Genomic DNA, 16,678 nt, shown 5'->3' on the forward strand with positions numbered 1-16,678 from the left:
TATACTATGAAGACAGGCATAATTTCTAACCTCCCTCGCTCTCTTTTTAGTTTTATTGCACCTGTCTAGAGAGGAAATTTTTCAATTTTATTGCTGCTTTTGCTCATTAACCTAGGCAGTGTAGGTGGAGGTAATTAATAAAATATAACTGCATACAAATCAGGATCTGCACCCTAATGCATCAAAATGTGTCTCCATATCTGATGGAAAACTCACATCTAAATAAGCAGTTATCTGATTGCACATTAATAAAGCAGAATGGGATGTGGACACAGTGTACTGAGCCAGTCCCTTATTTACATATTATTAACATATAACATACACTAATTTATGTGGGGATGGTCATGCCTGGGTATTTAAAAAAAAAAAAAAAAAAAAAAAAGGCTTGGTGCAGTAAAATCTGCAATGCAAAACAGACTGAAGGAAATCCTGCCTGGGATTCAGCTTGAACTGTTTGCATGACTCCCAAAAATCATTCAGTTATTTAATAAAGAGCCAGAGGTTTGCTTTAGATACAGAATGCCAAAACATTTATGTTTTATGAACCTTTTTACAATCATAGAACACAAAAAACCCACCATAAAAACACAAATATTTAAGCAGAAAATAAGATTAAATAAAAGAAAACAGCAACTTTTATTAGCAAATGATGACCATGCACCATATTGCCAACAATTTTACATTACTTTACTATCATATGCTCCTAGTTCAAATGGAAATATATATTCTGCTGTCTCACCTTCAAAGGTGTGTTGATCCACAACCAGCAGATTGTGAACCTCCACCTCTTCCCCGAAGGAAGTCTCGTGGGGAGAAGTGCTGCTGGGGAAGAGCTTGCTGGAGCTCACACTGCTAGAGAGAGCCTAGAAGGATGCAGATTTATGAGATGGAACAAGCAAGAGAAGGGCAGACAAAGCCAAACACAGGTTTATAAAACAATTCAAATCCCCATTTCAACATGAGCTGTGTGAACAGCGCAGTCGGCACCATCTGTGGCAGCAGATGTGCAGCATTTTAAAATCAGGTAAACATCATTCTGGTCATCACATGTGAGAGGCGCTCTGGCAGTAAATGCAAACACAAATAAAAGTATATACCTGTCCCCTTGGAGAAGATAAAGAGCCATGCTGAGCGGGCATAACACATACTGCCAGTGTGGACGTTTCTGATTAGCTCTCCATGTGAGAATCCCTTTGAAAGTCTCATTCTACTATTTTTTTCTTTCTTTCTTGTCAGCTAAAAAGTCATCATCTGCATTTCGTGTCAACAAATTAAACAAAAGCTGACTATGTTCCCTGTTGTTAAAATTTGATGTGAACTCTAAACTCTAACCAGATAAATTGAGCTTGACTGTGAGCAATAGTAAGAGATGACAATGGAATAAAGCAAATGCCCTAATCCTTCCTCATTCATTCACTCTGCTGCTTTCTAAATGGCTTTACAGGACAAATGTTCTAACAATAATTGTAATCCTTCAGGGTTCCTGCACCATTTGAAAATAAAAGTTAATGTTTTTATATTAGACTTAGAAAATAACCTATTAATCATCATTTAGACATCATACATTTACTCTTATTGCTACTACATTATTTTTGTCACCTTTATTTTTATGAGATGCGTAGTTAAATGCATGCCCTAGCGCCTATATGGTCACTGCCACTACATACAGGGAGTTTTATTTTAATGGGGCGAGACAGAATATCAACCAAAAATGAAACACAAAAAACAAATTTTAAATTGATCTGATTGAATGAAGTGCTGCGGACAGATGAAATCAAAATCCAGCTCAACCTGCTGTGAGGAAATACTGATTATGAGCTAAAGAATAACATTCCCACAGTCAAGCACAGAGGTGGAAACATTATGCTTCAGGGCTGTTTATCTCATAAGTTTACAGGATAACTTCAGTACACTGAGTAGCCAATGGATGGGGCTACGAACTGTAAAATCAAGGACGAGAACCTTTTTCTTTCACCGTGACAAGGACCTAAAACATACCACCACAGGAACAAAGGAGTGGCTAAAGCAAAAAGACATTAAGGTCTAGAGGCCTAGCCAGTGACCAGACCATAATGTTATAGAAAAGTAGGAAGGAGCTAAAGCTTCGAGTTGCCAAGTGGCAGTCACGAAACCTGCAGGATTTAGAGAGTTTTTCTAAAGAGGAGTGGGACAAATTCCCTTCTGAGATGTGTTACATGTTGACTTAAAGCTTGCACTCTATACTAAACACCTGCTGTTTCTTTTTACTCATGTGAACCACCACCACCGCCAAAAAAAAATTACTGACAACTTTATTTCTTCTCAAGGCAAATGTAATGGAATTATACCGTTTTACCATCACATTTGAACATAGATACCATGATTTGCTGTTCTCCAGCCAGTACAACATGCTTTCTCTTCACACTGAAAGCCAGAAACAACCCGTTGTTATCTAATTTGTATATTTAAAATGCTAAAAATTTCTATGACAAACCTGACAATGGCTCAGTAGTTGATTACTTCAATTATGCTATTAGGTTAGTGTTTAATTAACAGCTCCCATTAATGCATTCTAAAATAAATAGATGTGATCAAAACATGAGAAGAAAAAAAACACATTTACTTTCTGACTTCTCTAAACTCCACATAGCAACATTTCGAACCTTTTAAAACTTGCATACAGTATTGTTAATCTCTGAACAGGAAACCTTTTACTGTAACAGCTTCAGTTACGCTCAGATTACAATTATCAGGTTGTGATTAAGCAAAGTGTAACACTGAATACCACAGGAGTCAGATTTTAGACTCCTAGCTGAGAAATTTGGGCTGCAGTGGTCCTCACAGGTAACAAACAAGACAAAACATTTGGTGTCTTGACAGCTCACAGATTCATTTTATGAACAATATTCTCAGTCAGTGTGCCTGGCTAGATAAGAGTGCAGAACAAACAAGCCCTGTGGTGTTTATCATCCAAACAACAGGGAGGTACCGCACCTGAGTGCTCGCGCTGGGTCGTACAGCAGATGTGGTGCCGCTCACATCCTGAATCTCCACTCTGCTGGACAGAACTCCGAAACACTGGGAAACCTCCTGGTAACAGATCCGTCTGAGTGAGAAAAGACAGTGATAGAAACACGTTAGCGAATATGAAAACAGCAAATGGGTAAACAGGATGAAAAAAAAGCCCCTAGGGGAGCCTGCTTTGTGTTTTCTGACTTGATAACATAACCTTATCAATAACCTAACCTGATAGCCTTTATCAAATGATATTAAGCCATGGCTATCACTTAAAAGATTGGGGAAAAAAGAATGACAAAAATTGATCCAGCGTATGTAACAAAACCAGTGTGAGAAAGTGGTTAGAACAAATGGGCACTGCAAACATGAAGAACAAACAGCATTATTTGTACAGATGATGGATGTGAAATGCTCATTTCAAGTTCAGTTCTAACTCAATATTTGACTGACCTTGGAGATTCATACAGGGGAACAGTGCGAATGTGGAGTTTCTGAATCTCATCGATGGTTCCAATAGTCAGAGTGCTGTTGTTGGCCAGAGCCAAACTGTGATGAAAAACGCAGCATTAGTAAGGGGCGAGAAAAGAGGCAAAATACACCCACTATCTGCAAATCAAAAAGTGGGATTGTATGCATCTGTAATCAAAAGAGACTACATCTGAGTCAGCTCTGTCAGCTAGAGGATCAAAACAAAAGACGTTAAGGGCTTACGGCTACCAACTCTTCAGAGCACAGAAAAGAAAACAGATGAATTTCCCATAAAACCACACACTGATAAAATATGATAGGGAAGAAAAGTTCTGCTGCTGACCTGTCGGGGTAGCCCTCAGAGTTGAGTGGGCACATATAATTGACCTCCTTGAGGTTGACATTGGAGAACACCAGCTTGTGGTTGGAGGAATAGATAACAGTGGGTCGGTCAGAGCAGGCAAAGACATTGGAAGTGGACAGGGATCTGAAGGTCCTCAGCACAGTGGGCTGTGTACCAAGAGTGACCTTCTTACGCTCGCTTAGGGCACCTAGGAAAAGGAAACGAGATCAAACCACAGACTTGAAACAGCTTGAGAAATGGGTCTACATCCGTATTTGGGTCAAAAGAGCCTTTTGCCAAGTTCCTTTAAGCCACCCAGAAAGACGCACTGAGAGCAGATCCTCTGCCAAAGCAAATGCTCTATCAGGGGGTTCACGAAATTCAACTTGGTAGTTTTTGTTGATCTCGCTGGCATTAAGTATTAATGCTTTGCCCTTGTGTTCTCCTTGTATACGTTGCTTTTAATGCTCACCAAACCATTCAGTGGCCCCATGAGGTCTGAATAAAAGCATCTGCTTTAATTACGTTTCACCGCTCCATTCAGTTTATTCTTTATCTTTTGTACAGCCAGTAGTTATAACAGCAGTATACAGAGAATAACCTGCACAGGCGTTGGCCTTTAATTTGACTGAATTACTGAACCATATTTATATGAACACACATAAATTATTTATTAATTTGCGTAGAGATAAAATCTGAAAAATCTTGTCTTAAAGTAAGGCTGAAAAGCTAGTTTATACATTGATTAGCTCCAGACTGTTGTAAATCATTATTATCTGGTCACTCTAAAAGCTTGAAAAGCCATCAGCTGATTCAGAAAGTTACAGTGATTGTACTAACTGGGACTAGAGAGAGAGGGAGAGCATATTTTTCTCCCATTTTAGCGTCTCTGCCTTGGCTCCCTGTTAAATTAAGAATAGAAAATCTTCCTCACATGCAAAATCCTGACCCCATCATATCTTAAAGACCTCATAGTACCTTGTTATCCTAACAGAGTACTTCACTTTCAAACTACTGGCTTATTTGTAGTTCAAATTTCATAAGACTATAATGGAGGGTAGAGCCTTCATCTTTTACGCCCCTCCTCTGTGGAAACATTAGGCTTAAAACTGTCCTTTTTAACAAAGCTTAAAATTAGGCCTGGATCAGGTGACCCAGGGGAATCTTTGTGATGTGTTTGTAAATGAAATATGGCATCTTTGAACTGCTGGTCTGACAAAACGAGCAATTAGAAAATGTATCTTTGTACTTTAATGGACCTCATAATTTCCACAATCAGTAATGAACACGTTAACAAACTGGCCTCCCCATTGGACTACATCTCAGCACATGCCTACATTTCACTGTAGAGGCAGAACAGATTAAGTCTTGATTAAGAGGCATTAATGGATTTAAATGTTCTGATTGGTTGTGACTTACATAACATTCATTCTAATACAGTAATAAAGAATAAGAATCAAAAACTTACAAAGATCGCTGTAAAACACTGCCAGATGTGTTTGGGTAAATCAGACAGTGATAATGCATGCAGCTATTTAAAATTCAAAAACAGACACCTGAAAATCGGTTTTAGTTTCGTCTGGCAGCAGTTCAGGACTATTCAACTACATTTGCATCAAATGACTGCACCGCCTGTGATAACAGTTGTTTATTAGAAGGAAATACTAACATGTTGAAAGTGCAGGATGATGAAGTGGTCATGAAGCCTGAGACCTAAAATCCAGAGGTTACCAGCCTAAGCAGCTTTTATTTTAACTAGCAATATCAGAAATACTACATTAATGTTAAGCAAGCTACCAGAGAGCCCTTTCTCTATAACATGGTCAAATTCGTTTGATCTGATGTGAATGATGCAGCATACTAAATGAAAACCGAGGTAATTAGTGGAAAGTCTTTGCTAGTCCTCAGTGCGTAACATTAGCTAATGCACATATAAACACTCACTGGACTTTACTGAACTGCACAGCATCTTTTCAGGACCAAAAAGCAGACGGTTAAACACAGAAAAGCATTTATTGTCTCACTCTCAAGTCCTCCTTTTACAATTCCATTTAAATATATCCATCTCATGTCAGAGACCCTTTAATATTTCTATTCTTCTGGCCACATTTGGCCTTGATGTAGGCTGCCTTGGTCCTGTCTGTGAAACTGCTGCTTTTTTCTGCCTTTACCACATTGAAAATCTTTAACAGTTCAATGACAGCCTTTCAATCAAACTTATAACACAGCTTTCTTCAGGCAGTAGAGTTTCTGAACCAACACATCCAAATATAGTGCTGGCAGTTACGCAAGTCGACAAGAAATGATAAACTAAAAATGAAAATGCTCACAGACAGCAGCCTGTGGCCCAGCCTGAAGGTCCTCATCAGTCTGGAGAAGTCTGAGAAGCTCTCGTCTAAAGATTGTAGCGGTAACAGTGAGAAGGACCTACCAGTCTGCAGATCCAGACCAAAGTAGAAGAGTGCTCCATCTCCCAGGGCACACAGCAAGTAGTAGCTCCCTTCAAAGGTGGTCATTAGGATAGAGCGAGGAATGATTTCTGAGGACACACACAAACAAGTGATTTATTTTTGCTGTATACTCTAGAGTCACTGGTTCTATACTAAAGTGATAAATGTTTGTAAAAATACCTCCGTCAGAAAAATCAATCAAGTTTATTCAGACTCTGTGGTAACTTTAAAAGAAACAACATTTGAATGCTTCAGGATAAATATAAAGAGTTCAGTTTTGCTCAGTTTCCCAAACACCGGTTTCTTTGACTGCAGGCCAGTTACATCAAAACAACTTTGGCTATGATTAAGTACTTACTGGCTGACTCACCAAAAAGCACCACTGTTCAGATAGAAGTGTACAAAATGAAAAGGGGGACATATTTCCATGGAAATGTACATCAATTATTTTTAGCTGAGCAGGACAAATTATTAAAGTTCAAACATGAAGATGTACTCTGAAGGACATGCATAGAAGGTCTAAAACACAATCAATGTAACAAAGCTAACATAGCTTAAGGGCAGGAGTGGGACGAAGTATTGAAATTCTGCTTCCACTGACAGATCTAAAAATGTCAACATGTTGAGTATTACAGTACTGTGCAGACATCTCAAGCCACGCCTTATTTCTTTATGGGATGCTAGGAAAATATGTGCAATGATTTATTGAAACATGTCCAAACATAAATGGAAAGACAGTATTAAGGCAAAAATAGTGGCAAAACTACCTCTATTCTTCAACAAAACCTGCACTCTCTCTTGCACAAGCTTTCCTTCAAGTATTAAATCAAATTCAAATTTTATTTGTCACGTACACAGTCATACACAGTACGATATGCAGTGAAATGCTTAGACAACTGCTCGTGACCTAAAGAAAAAAAGAAAAGGCTATGAATAAGATAGGAAATAAATATGAAAATTAAAAAGGGTAAATTTAACTGGGAAAGAATAAGATAAAATATATAAATTAAAGTTGAAAATAAAATAACTGTACAACAAAATACACAATACACAGTATAGAACTATATAAGAATGTATGAAGAAATATAAATATATATATATATACACACAATAACAACAGCTGTACAAGTATTAACTGGAAATGAAGAATATAATGACCAGTGCTGTGCAATCCACATTATTTAGTGTCTTGTGCAGTGCAAATATGCTTAAAGTGATTTAAGTGATGAAGTGAAAACAATGCCCAGAATGTCCAGTGTGTGTGTAAGAACTATATGTGTGGGTCAGTACTGTGTGGTGGTGTGAATGAGAGACCGTATCGCCTGCGGGAAGAAGCTCCTCCTCAGTCTCTCTGTGTTGGTCTGAGGAGGAGCTTCTTCCCGCAAGTAGTCTTCAGGAATAGTTCTCCAGGCTTCTTGAAGGACATTCAAAGCTCTCCTTTAGATGTTGGCTTCCTTTTGTTCTGTTCTCTGTCAAGACACAGCCATCCTGGGCCCAGCGCTGTATGAATGCGCTGGATGAATAGCTGCAGGGCAGGATGGCTGTGTCTGGATCGGCTTACTTCTCACCCCTAACCCACCCCTGTTGCTTGTCATGTGCTTCATGATGTTGTACTGTGGACATTTATGTGCTCTTTGTGCAGAGGAGTTTTTTTTGTTTTCTGTTCTCATGCTGTCCACCCATAGGAGCCCAGAATGAGTAGAGGTCCCTTTTTTCCCCTCCTCGTCTTGCCCATTGTATTGTACATTTCAGTGTTTTTCCATAATACTACCGGTCTCTGACCTGTCTCCCCATGTGATGTCTGTGTTGTGTATGTAAGGTCGGGGGGGGGGTCCCATTTCGCTGCAGGGCAACTTGCATGTGACAAATAAAGGCTTTCTTGAGATGATTCCACACTGCTTCAAAGAAGTTGTGGTCTGGGCTCTGGGGAGGCCAGTCCATGACTCATACTGTTCCACTGTGTGTTTTTCTTTTTAGACATACTTTTACTTTTCAGAATGGCCCTTTATTGTCATTGTACACATACAATAAAGCACCTTTCTACCATCAGTTCCATTAATATTAATATCTCAAACATCACTGGCTGAAAGGTAGCTCCTAACCATTGCTGCAGATACTTTTGCACCTCTCTTCTGACCTGCTCATATTAATGAAAATGATTTGAACCAACATTTCAAATTGGGATTTGTCACTCCATAAGACCTTTGTCACAGATTTTCAATTCTTGTGTTCCTGTCAGCATTTTCTCTTTGTTTGCCTTCCATAAGAATAGTTTCTTCACACCAGCCCTGAGACCATTCCTGATGAAGCTGCAGTGAACAGCAGATGGATCAACTGATTGTAGATTTTAGGCCTGGAACAACTTCTTGACTACATTTCCAGAATTTTATGAGGACACGCTGCAAACCATGCTGAGATAAGCAAAGTTTTCAGTTAATAGTTCTTTAGAATCTGATTATCTAACTCTGCTATCGTTGGCATTTTTCATAGATTCAACTAAAAAAAGAAAAAAAGAAAAAGGAACAAATTAAGAGTTTTTGCAACAGGATGCTAGTAACAAAGTGGCTAAAGATACAATATGAATCTAATTCTGTCAAATTGTCCGTTACGTCTGGAAACAACACTGGATCTTTAAAGAACACCAATAATGAGGGGTGGCTCAAGACTTTTGCACAGTATTGTATCTTAGCTACGAGTTTAAACTCTGCAGTCAGACTGTAGTTTGTATGGCAGCAGGCAAAAAAAGTGTAAAAAAGTTTGTTCACTGAGCATCTGTCAATCAAACACAGTTGGAAAATAAAGTGTGACACTGTGGGAAAGACTGTGGAGTTGTTCTTTGTGGAAAGTAAGAGGCCTGCCAGTGCCAGTTCACTGTTATGAATTTTTTTTTTCCCAGTAACTGCTGACTTTTTCATAAGTTCAACCCAAAAAGTATTCAAGTCCTTTCTTGCATACTTTAAACATTCAAAGTTTAAATTCTTCTCAAGTGTATAAGTGGTGCACTAAATGCATTTAGATTAGCAGCATATTTAATGCTTAAGCACTCATCAAGTACTTGCTAAAATGAGCTGCTTCATGTGAGATGCCATTTACATCTATTAAACTGGAAACTGGAGATACAATCCATTTCACTGAAGCCATTACTGCACTATTATGGACCCATGCCTTGGAGTGATTTATTAAAATTCTTAAAGCAATAGTTTCACTATTTTTTTTGTTTTGTCCAGTTCTGTCCGGTCACAAATCAACATGTTTCAGTCTGCTTATTTTTGAGCACAAAAACCAACAACTAGCTGTTTCAGAGGTCAGTTTCTGTAGGAGTATTTCTTAGCTGGGAGCAGTTGAAGGCAACAAGAGAAGAGCTACTGCTCTCATAAAAAAAAAAACCTTAATATTAAAAGTTCATTCCTGAACTTTTAAAAGGTGCTAGTAGGCATATTTTGTTTTACCATTTGACAAAGCCAGGCTATCATTTTCTCCCATGGTAAGCTTAGTATCTAACTCAACTGTTTGTAGGGCTGCTCAATTAATCGAATTTTAATCACGATTACGATCTGGGCTTCCAACGATCATTAAAAATGACTGAGCCGATTATTAGCCCCTCCCTCATTTATCCGCGACACCTTAAAGGCCGGTCCGTGAAAATATTGTCGGGCATAAACTGGTCCGTGGCGCAAAAAAGGTTGGAGACCGCTGATTAAGAGGACCCGAGGGAAGCTCGGAAAGCTAAGCAGAAGTTATTTGGAGAGTGACTGCCGTTGGTTGAAAAGAGAGTTTAAAAAAAAAAAAAAAACTTCAGTGGTGTTGCACACTATTTTATATTATTTTTTTAAAGTCATTGTTAACCCTTTAAAGCCGGTCAGAGCAGCATGCTCCGTTCTGCGTAACTATTGTTAAATCCCTGTAGAACCTGAACCGTGTAAGCTAGCGCAATAATTTGTTTTGCATATGAAACCGGAGGAGTTGTACTTACATCTGATGCCATCAGCTTGTCCTCAGTCACGGTTTCGTTCCACATATAGCTTTGCAAAAATTGCATAAAAAGCGCTTGCAGGAACAAAAACATAATATTCCAGAAACACGTTTTGCCGATCCGATCAGCTGTTCGTAACACTTCCCACAGTGAAATGATGCACATGCTGTTTTCTTTGCAAATTTGCATCATAGGATTGTTTTTTGTTTTTCCTGCAGTATATAAAAATTGCTGTATCTCCAAAATAAAACTATGAAGACACTCAAAATAAATTTCCTGTGGTGGGAAACTATTTTTTGCAACTTTTTTGTATTTAAAGTTTTGAGGGATAAACCTCTTAAATTTCTCCAAGTAGAAATATATGTAAACAAAACAAAAGCGATTTTCAATTTTTTTTGTAGTTTATTGCACTTTTTTGCAATTTATGTAATTACTATGGACTTAATGCATACATATTATTAAAATATGGGCTATAACAGTTGTATTGATGTATAGCAACTTGAAATGCTCCCACAAATGGCACTACAGCATGTAAAAAAAAATAATATAAGCTCTGGTGGACTTGGTTCTATAGTAGGTCTTAAAGGGTTAAATAAATATCGTCAAATAATCGTGATCTCAATTTCAGTGAAAATAATCGTGATTATCATTTTTGCCATAATCGAGCAGCCCTAACTGTTTGTTGGATTTGACTTTTCCCCCCCAACCATCACAGACCTAAATTGAAGAAATGTAAGCTTTTTTATTTAGAGAGAGTTCCACATCTCTTCAAATAAACCATGCACATAAAAAAATGGAACCAGTTCAGTAGATCAATGTGAACCAAAGTATTTTATATTGTTTGCCTTTTCTGTGGTGAGAAATTCTGTAAAAACAGCTTCCTCAAATGAAGTTTGTTCCTGTTTCAGTATTCTTAATATTATTTTTGCTATCAAATCTTATTGGGATTAGGCTTTTGCTTAATAATTTTACAACACTCATGTTAGTAAATTACTGTGGTCACAGTGATATTGAGACCTCAAAGTTCATGTTATTCATACTTTCTGAGAACGGTTCAGGAATTGCTGCTTTTGTACAATTGTGCGGACCATGTATGCACTACTGTGCAACACAAATATACTTGAATGACATTATTTCCATCGACATCTCTCTCCACAAGCCACTAACAGCTTTCCACTGCTCTTGTCTGGGTAATCTCATTCTCATTTCTCTCACCTCCACCGAGCATTTCCTTGTGCAGGGCTGTGAAACAGGGTAGTTTGAGCACACGGGCTGAGATGTCAGTCCAGAGTCCCACAGCACAGAGCGGTGACTCACCGCCACCCTCCCCGAGAGGTGTGATGTCCAAGCAGGCGACCTCATGCTCCATTTCTGTGGTACTGAGAAAGGTGAGGAGGATTTGAGAAAACAGTAGCAAGCTGCCCTGCAAATTGTGAAAAGAAGTGTGACCAAATTTGCGCGCGCGCACACACACACACACACACACACACACACACACACACACACACACACACACACCTGACTAAAATAGCTAATGGGATAATTGTGTTACTGACACGGAGAAGGAGTTCTAATCAATTTTTCCTCAATGTGAGATACAAACTGAGAAATGTTACACTGATAAGTATGAGTCAGTTTAACACCAGCTAAAATTGCCAGACAACCAAACAACCAACCTTATTCAATTCAGAGTAATGGTTGGTGATGTAGAGGAAGAGGCAGTGTACATTTTGACCAGGTCAATAATAATAATAATAATATTAATAATAATAATAATAATAATAATAATGGATTGGATTTATATAGCGCTTTTCAAGGCACCCCATTCACAATCACAAATTAACCTAACATGCATGCCTTTGGACTGGAGGAGAAAGTTGGAATACCCAACTTTGCAGACATGGGGTGAACTCCAACAACAAAACTTCCTTCTCAAAGATGAGTGTCAGTCATACAGTTTACCTTCCTTGTTTATGCTCTGCTGAAAATATATATCTTTAACGACAAACCCCATTAGTGTGGGTGTATATGCTTGCTGAGTAAAAACACAACATCAGGACATACAGCATCAATGTGGAAATATAAAATTACAGATGCCACAAGAGGCCTTTTCTTTAAATCATTTTAAAATGTCTATTGCTAAACTTGATAAGCGGATCTAAACATAGAAACAATTTTGAAGATGGAAAATATTCTAAGCTTTAAATTATAAAGGACATCAAGTTAAATGCCCTGGTATAAAATCTTTAATTCACTGTCATTAAAATGATTTTAAAAAACAGTCTTTTAGTATCACACATCAATCTGTACAACGAAGGTCAAACATCTAAATTGGTCATTACTACAAAGAAAGCTTTGAATAAAATGACAAGAAAAGAAGCTTTTCACTTTTTAATTAAAATGGCCAATGAACTGCATTGTAATGGAACAAGGCTACTCAACAATGCAAATATAATGGATAATCACTGTCCAAGGTGAGTACTCGCACTTTAATTATATTAGAGGAGAGCATTAGAGTCCTGTACACACCTTTAAGCCAACAGTGACTTTCTGGTTTACACAGATTTTTGTGACGCACACAGCAAACCAGCTGCTTATTGATGCAGCCCAAACATTATTTCAAAGCCTCCGTTTAAGACTCTTCCCTCTGTCTCCGTTTCATCATTTACGAACACCCACTGCAAACAAACACAGTGTTCCTCAAGCAGCCCTGGTGGCAAGCTTTACAACTGTGCATCCTTCTCTTCTAAACTACTGTGAAATAGTACATACATTACTGCAAAAGGGCCAAAAGACAGTCATACAAGGAAACCAGAGCAGCAACGTGAAAGAACAATAAAAAGTAACTCCACTATCCTCCTGAAACATGTATTAAATAAAAAAATAAAAAAAACATAACTGTGAGACTAATGAACTACTGGGGATAGAGTTAATTAACCTTTGTTAATAAGCTTCCATACCTCTGTTCTGTTGGGCATTGCATATGCAGTCAAATGTATCATATTGAATATTCAAATAACATGAAAGTAGTCTAATAGTTATATAGAAATTTCTTTACGAAACATTTGAGCCCAACATCCTGAATTAAGAGTTCACTTTTTATTAATAGGACAAGATTTAAGTCTCTGCACTCAGATAACTGAATAGCATTAACTGCAGTATATAGCTTTATTGCTCAAGTGAATCTGTATCGAGGTCCCAGTGAAAATGATGAGATTGGACATTGGACATGCTTGTGAACTCGCAAGCTGCTCATATTTGCTCACTAAGGCTTTCCATGATAATTATGCAGCTAAGTGAGCAGCCAGTTGGCTTTGTGGAAAGACTGGAAGTAATAATAATAATAATAATGGATTGGATTTATATAGTGCTTTTCAAGGCACCCAAAGCGCTTTACAATACCACTATTCATTCACTCTCACATTCACACACTGGTGGAGGCAAGCTATGGTTGTAGCCACAGCTGCCCTGGGGCAGACTGACAGAAGCGAGGCTGCCATATCGCGCCATTGGCCCCTCTGGCCAACAGCAGTAGGTGGTAGGGTAAAGTGTCTTGCCCAAGGACACAACGACCAGGACAGAGAGCCCGGGGATCGAACCGGCGGCCTTCCGGTTACAGATGCGCAGTGGGAAGTGGGTTTTAACAGTGAATAAAAAAATGTTAATAAGTCCCCATTTTTGTCCTACCTGATCTGTTTGAGCTCTCCAGCTAGGATCTGCAGGTAGTAGAGGGCTCGGCCCACAGCAAGCACCACTTGGGTGTGGTTGCACGCAGCCACACTGATGTTCCTGCCCTGTGGCTCCTTCCATTCACTCACCAACGTCTTGCTGTCCTGAAGCACCAGGCGCACAGAGCCTGATGTGATCTGGAGAAACATTATTTGTTATTTGGTGTTTCCACAGATGACAAAGAAACTGTGAGCTAGAAAGTATTTTAAAGAATATCTTATTGCACAGAATATCTTAATCTATGAAAAACCAAAGAGGTTTCATCCTTCTTCTAATTTTTTACATAAAATTTCCCATCTAATGAATTCCACTGATTTAGCACCGTTAACATATCAGATGCTAAGACTGCTTTAAAACACTTCCATTCATACTTATAGAGCTGATGCTAGACTTAAAGATAAAAGATAAAAGCAAGATAAAAACAAATGAAGACAAAGCAAAGGCTTCAGTAACATGCTTATTAGAAAATAAAGCAAAATCATTTTGTAGAAAATAAAGCAGTTTAACTACAATACAAATGTCAAGAAATATAGTATGATTAAAAGAAACATGAAGGATGAATGGCTGCCATTTGTTTGCTCCCAGAAATCACTTTTGTGAAACAACAAAACCAAATGTCACTGTAACATATAGTAATGATATTACTATTGTTGTAACGGTTCATTTCATTGCATTTGTATTTCACATCCCACAAAAGTCCCTGAGGTTAGGTAGCAAGACAAATGCAATGTTTAAAATATAATGGTGTATTGTAAAAGGGGAGTACTACTAGGGCTGGGCCATATTATACCGTTCACGGTAATACCGGTATAATGTTAGGCAACGATAGGAAAATGAAATATCGCGATAGAATGGGAGTAAAACGCGCATGCGCAGTGCCTTTGTTTTCATACGCACATGGCCGATTGTTGAGTGAAACAGATGAACCAGAATTGGTTTGTAAAAATGGTGCAACTTCCGTGATGTGGAACTGGTTTGGTGTTTGTCCGTCAGATACACAACAAAGCACATTTTTTTGCAGAACATGCAAGCGGCCGTTGTTATTGTCGTATTTGTCGGACTAAGATGCTCTTAAATCTGGGAGTAATCTGGGTCCTAAACTCCGTCTTTTTCATGTCAAACAACACTGCAGCATCACTTAGAGTTAAAAACTGTCTAAATTCTTTCATCTTTAATAAAACGATCAGCATTGCTGCTTTACCAGGTGTAACTATAAAGTTTAACTTCCAGGCATCCATGAAAACAAAAGTTATTACATTTAACGGAGTTAGAAGTTAGCAGGAAGCTAGCGGAAGTTAGCTCGCTAGTTTCGCTAGTTACCTAAGCATGATATTGCATGTTCTGACTGAGAGATTTCTGAAAAAAAAATCAAACGTACAGCTCTGCTATCACTTCCAACATAAATGAAGACAGGAAACTAAACAGCAGTGACGTTTGTAGGGTTACTGAAGTTGGGCTAGCTGGTATATAATGATGTGCTACGTGATCGCTAGCGACACAGCTATGTTAGCATAACATAAACAGTGAAGCTGGAGGACGAACACTAACACTTTTCCACTTATAAAAGTTAACGTGAAGGTTCTTCATGGTTAGAGACAAATGCAATCGCATGGCAGGATGCTGTAAACGGACCAAACTTCAGTCAGGAGAACAACTGAGATAATCCATCCACAATACGAGGTTAGTCATTAATATACTGCAACAACATGGGAATAGAGCAGCTGCCAGAGAATTCAATATTAATGAATCAATGGTACAGAAGTGGAGGAAGCAAGAAGAATGAGTTTAATAAAGTTTGATTTATCTGACTGCTTTGTTTTGCTTAATGTGCCTTATAATCCCGTGCACCTTATGGTCCGAAAAATGCGTACTGCACACTGGAGTTTAATGTTGCAAAGCACCTCTTTTTAACTTCAGTGGATATTATACATGGTTATGCTCAGGATATGTCAGCCCATTTCTACTGGAAATGCCTTTTGGTTAAACTTTCAGCAAGGAATTTGCATTTGCACTGTTACATTTTTATAAAGCTTTAATGTACATAAAAACCAGCTTCTTGTTTAAGTGAAAATAAATGGAAGGTTGTCTTTTTGCGCTAGTAATGTTGTGGAGTTGTATTTTGTCTCGCATCAATTATATCGTCGGTTATATCGTTATCGCAAATTTTCAAATATATATCGTGATAAATATTTTTGGCCATATCGCCCTGCTCTAAGTACTACTATACAGCAGTGAAAAAGCAAGACAGGACAAAGGCGCTGAAGAAGCCCTAATTACAGACTGCAGCAGATATAAACATTAAGAAGTGAAGGTAGTGCACCGTTTAGACAATGCAAAACCTCACGCTGCAGCACAAATACAGTTTGATAAGAAAAAGAGAAGAAAAAATAAATAAATAAATCATGCACGGCAGTAAAATGCAACACTGTTGTAAATACAACGGCAAATTAATGCTGCAGAAAATAATGTTGGGATTTAGTGCACGGAACAGTATATAAGTGAATTATTTTATGCTCATTTTAAGTGTGCTCAGTGCTGCTGTTTATTACTAATGTGATGGTTGCACATTAGAGAGCTGTGTATTCTGTGTTATAGCATCTGCACTTCCAAGTGGAACTTTTGGAATTGCAGTAGATTAGCATCAAGTATAACAACATTTAGACTTTGTTTAAAATTACCTAATGAACTAAAAGGACATTCCAGTGAGAGAATAATGCA

The 16,678-nt window shown here is 38.2% G+C and overlaps 1 protein-coding gene across 3 annotated transcripts in view; it reads right to left on the reverse strand.

Annotated features, from left to right (window-relative positions):
* Positions 1 to 16,678, reverse strand: part of ddb1 (damage-specific DNA binding protein 1) — a 52,105-nt gene that overhangs the window by 18,718 nt on the left and 16,709 nt on the right. For all 3 annotated transcript variants that reach the window (XM_085459766.1, XM_085459746.1, XM_085459756.1), the window contains exons 13-19: positions 13,919 to 14,097; positions 11,447 to 11,610; positions 6,240 to 6,347; positions 3,809 to 4,016; positions 3,448 to 3,543; positions 2,974 to 3,085; positions 740 to 863 (exon numbers count right to left, since the gene is read on the reverse strand). In XM_085459766.1, coding sequence (XP_085315892.1) covers positions 740 to 863; positions 2,974 to 3,085; positions 3,448 to 3,543; positions 3,809 to 4,016; positions 6,240 to 6,347; positions 11,447 to 11,610; positions 13,919 to 14,097 — 991 coding nt within the window. The remainder of the gene's footprint in view (positions 1 to 739; positions 864 to 2,973; positions 3,086 to 3,447; positions 3,544 to 3,808; positions 4,017 to 6,239; positions 6,348 to 11,446; positions 11,611 to 13,918; positions 14,098 to 16,678) is intronic.

The sequence above is a fragment of the Copadichromis virginalis genome, linkage group LG1 (assembly GCF_057382275.1).
Source record: "Copadichromis virginalis isolate Kocher_CV1m ecotype Utaka linkage group LG1, C_Virginalis_male_GT1.1, whole genome shotgun sequence".
Lineage (NCBI taxonomy): Eukaryota > Metazoa > Chordata > Actinopteri > Cichliformes > Cichlidae > Copadichromis > Copadichromis virginalis.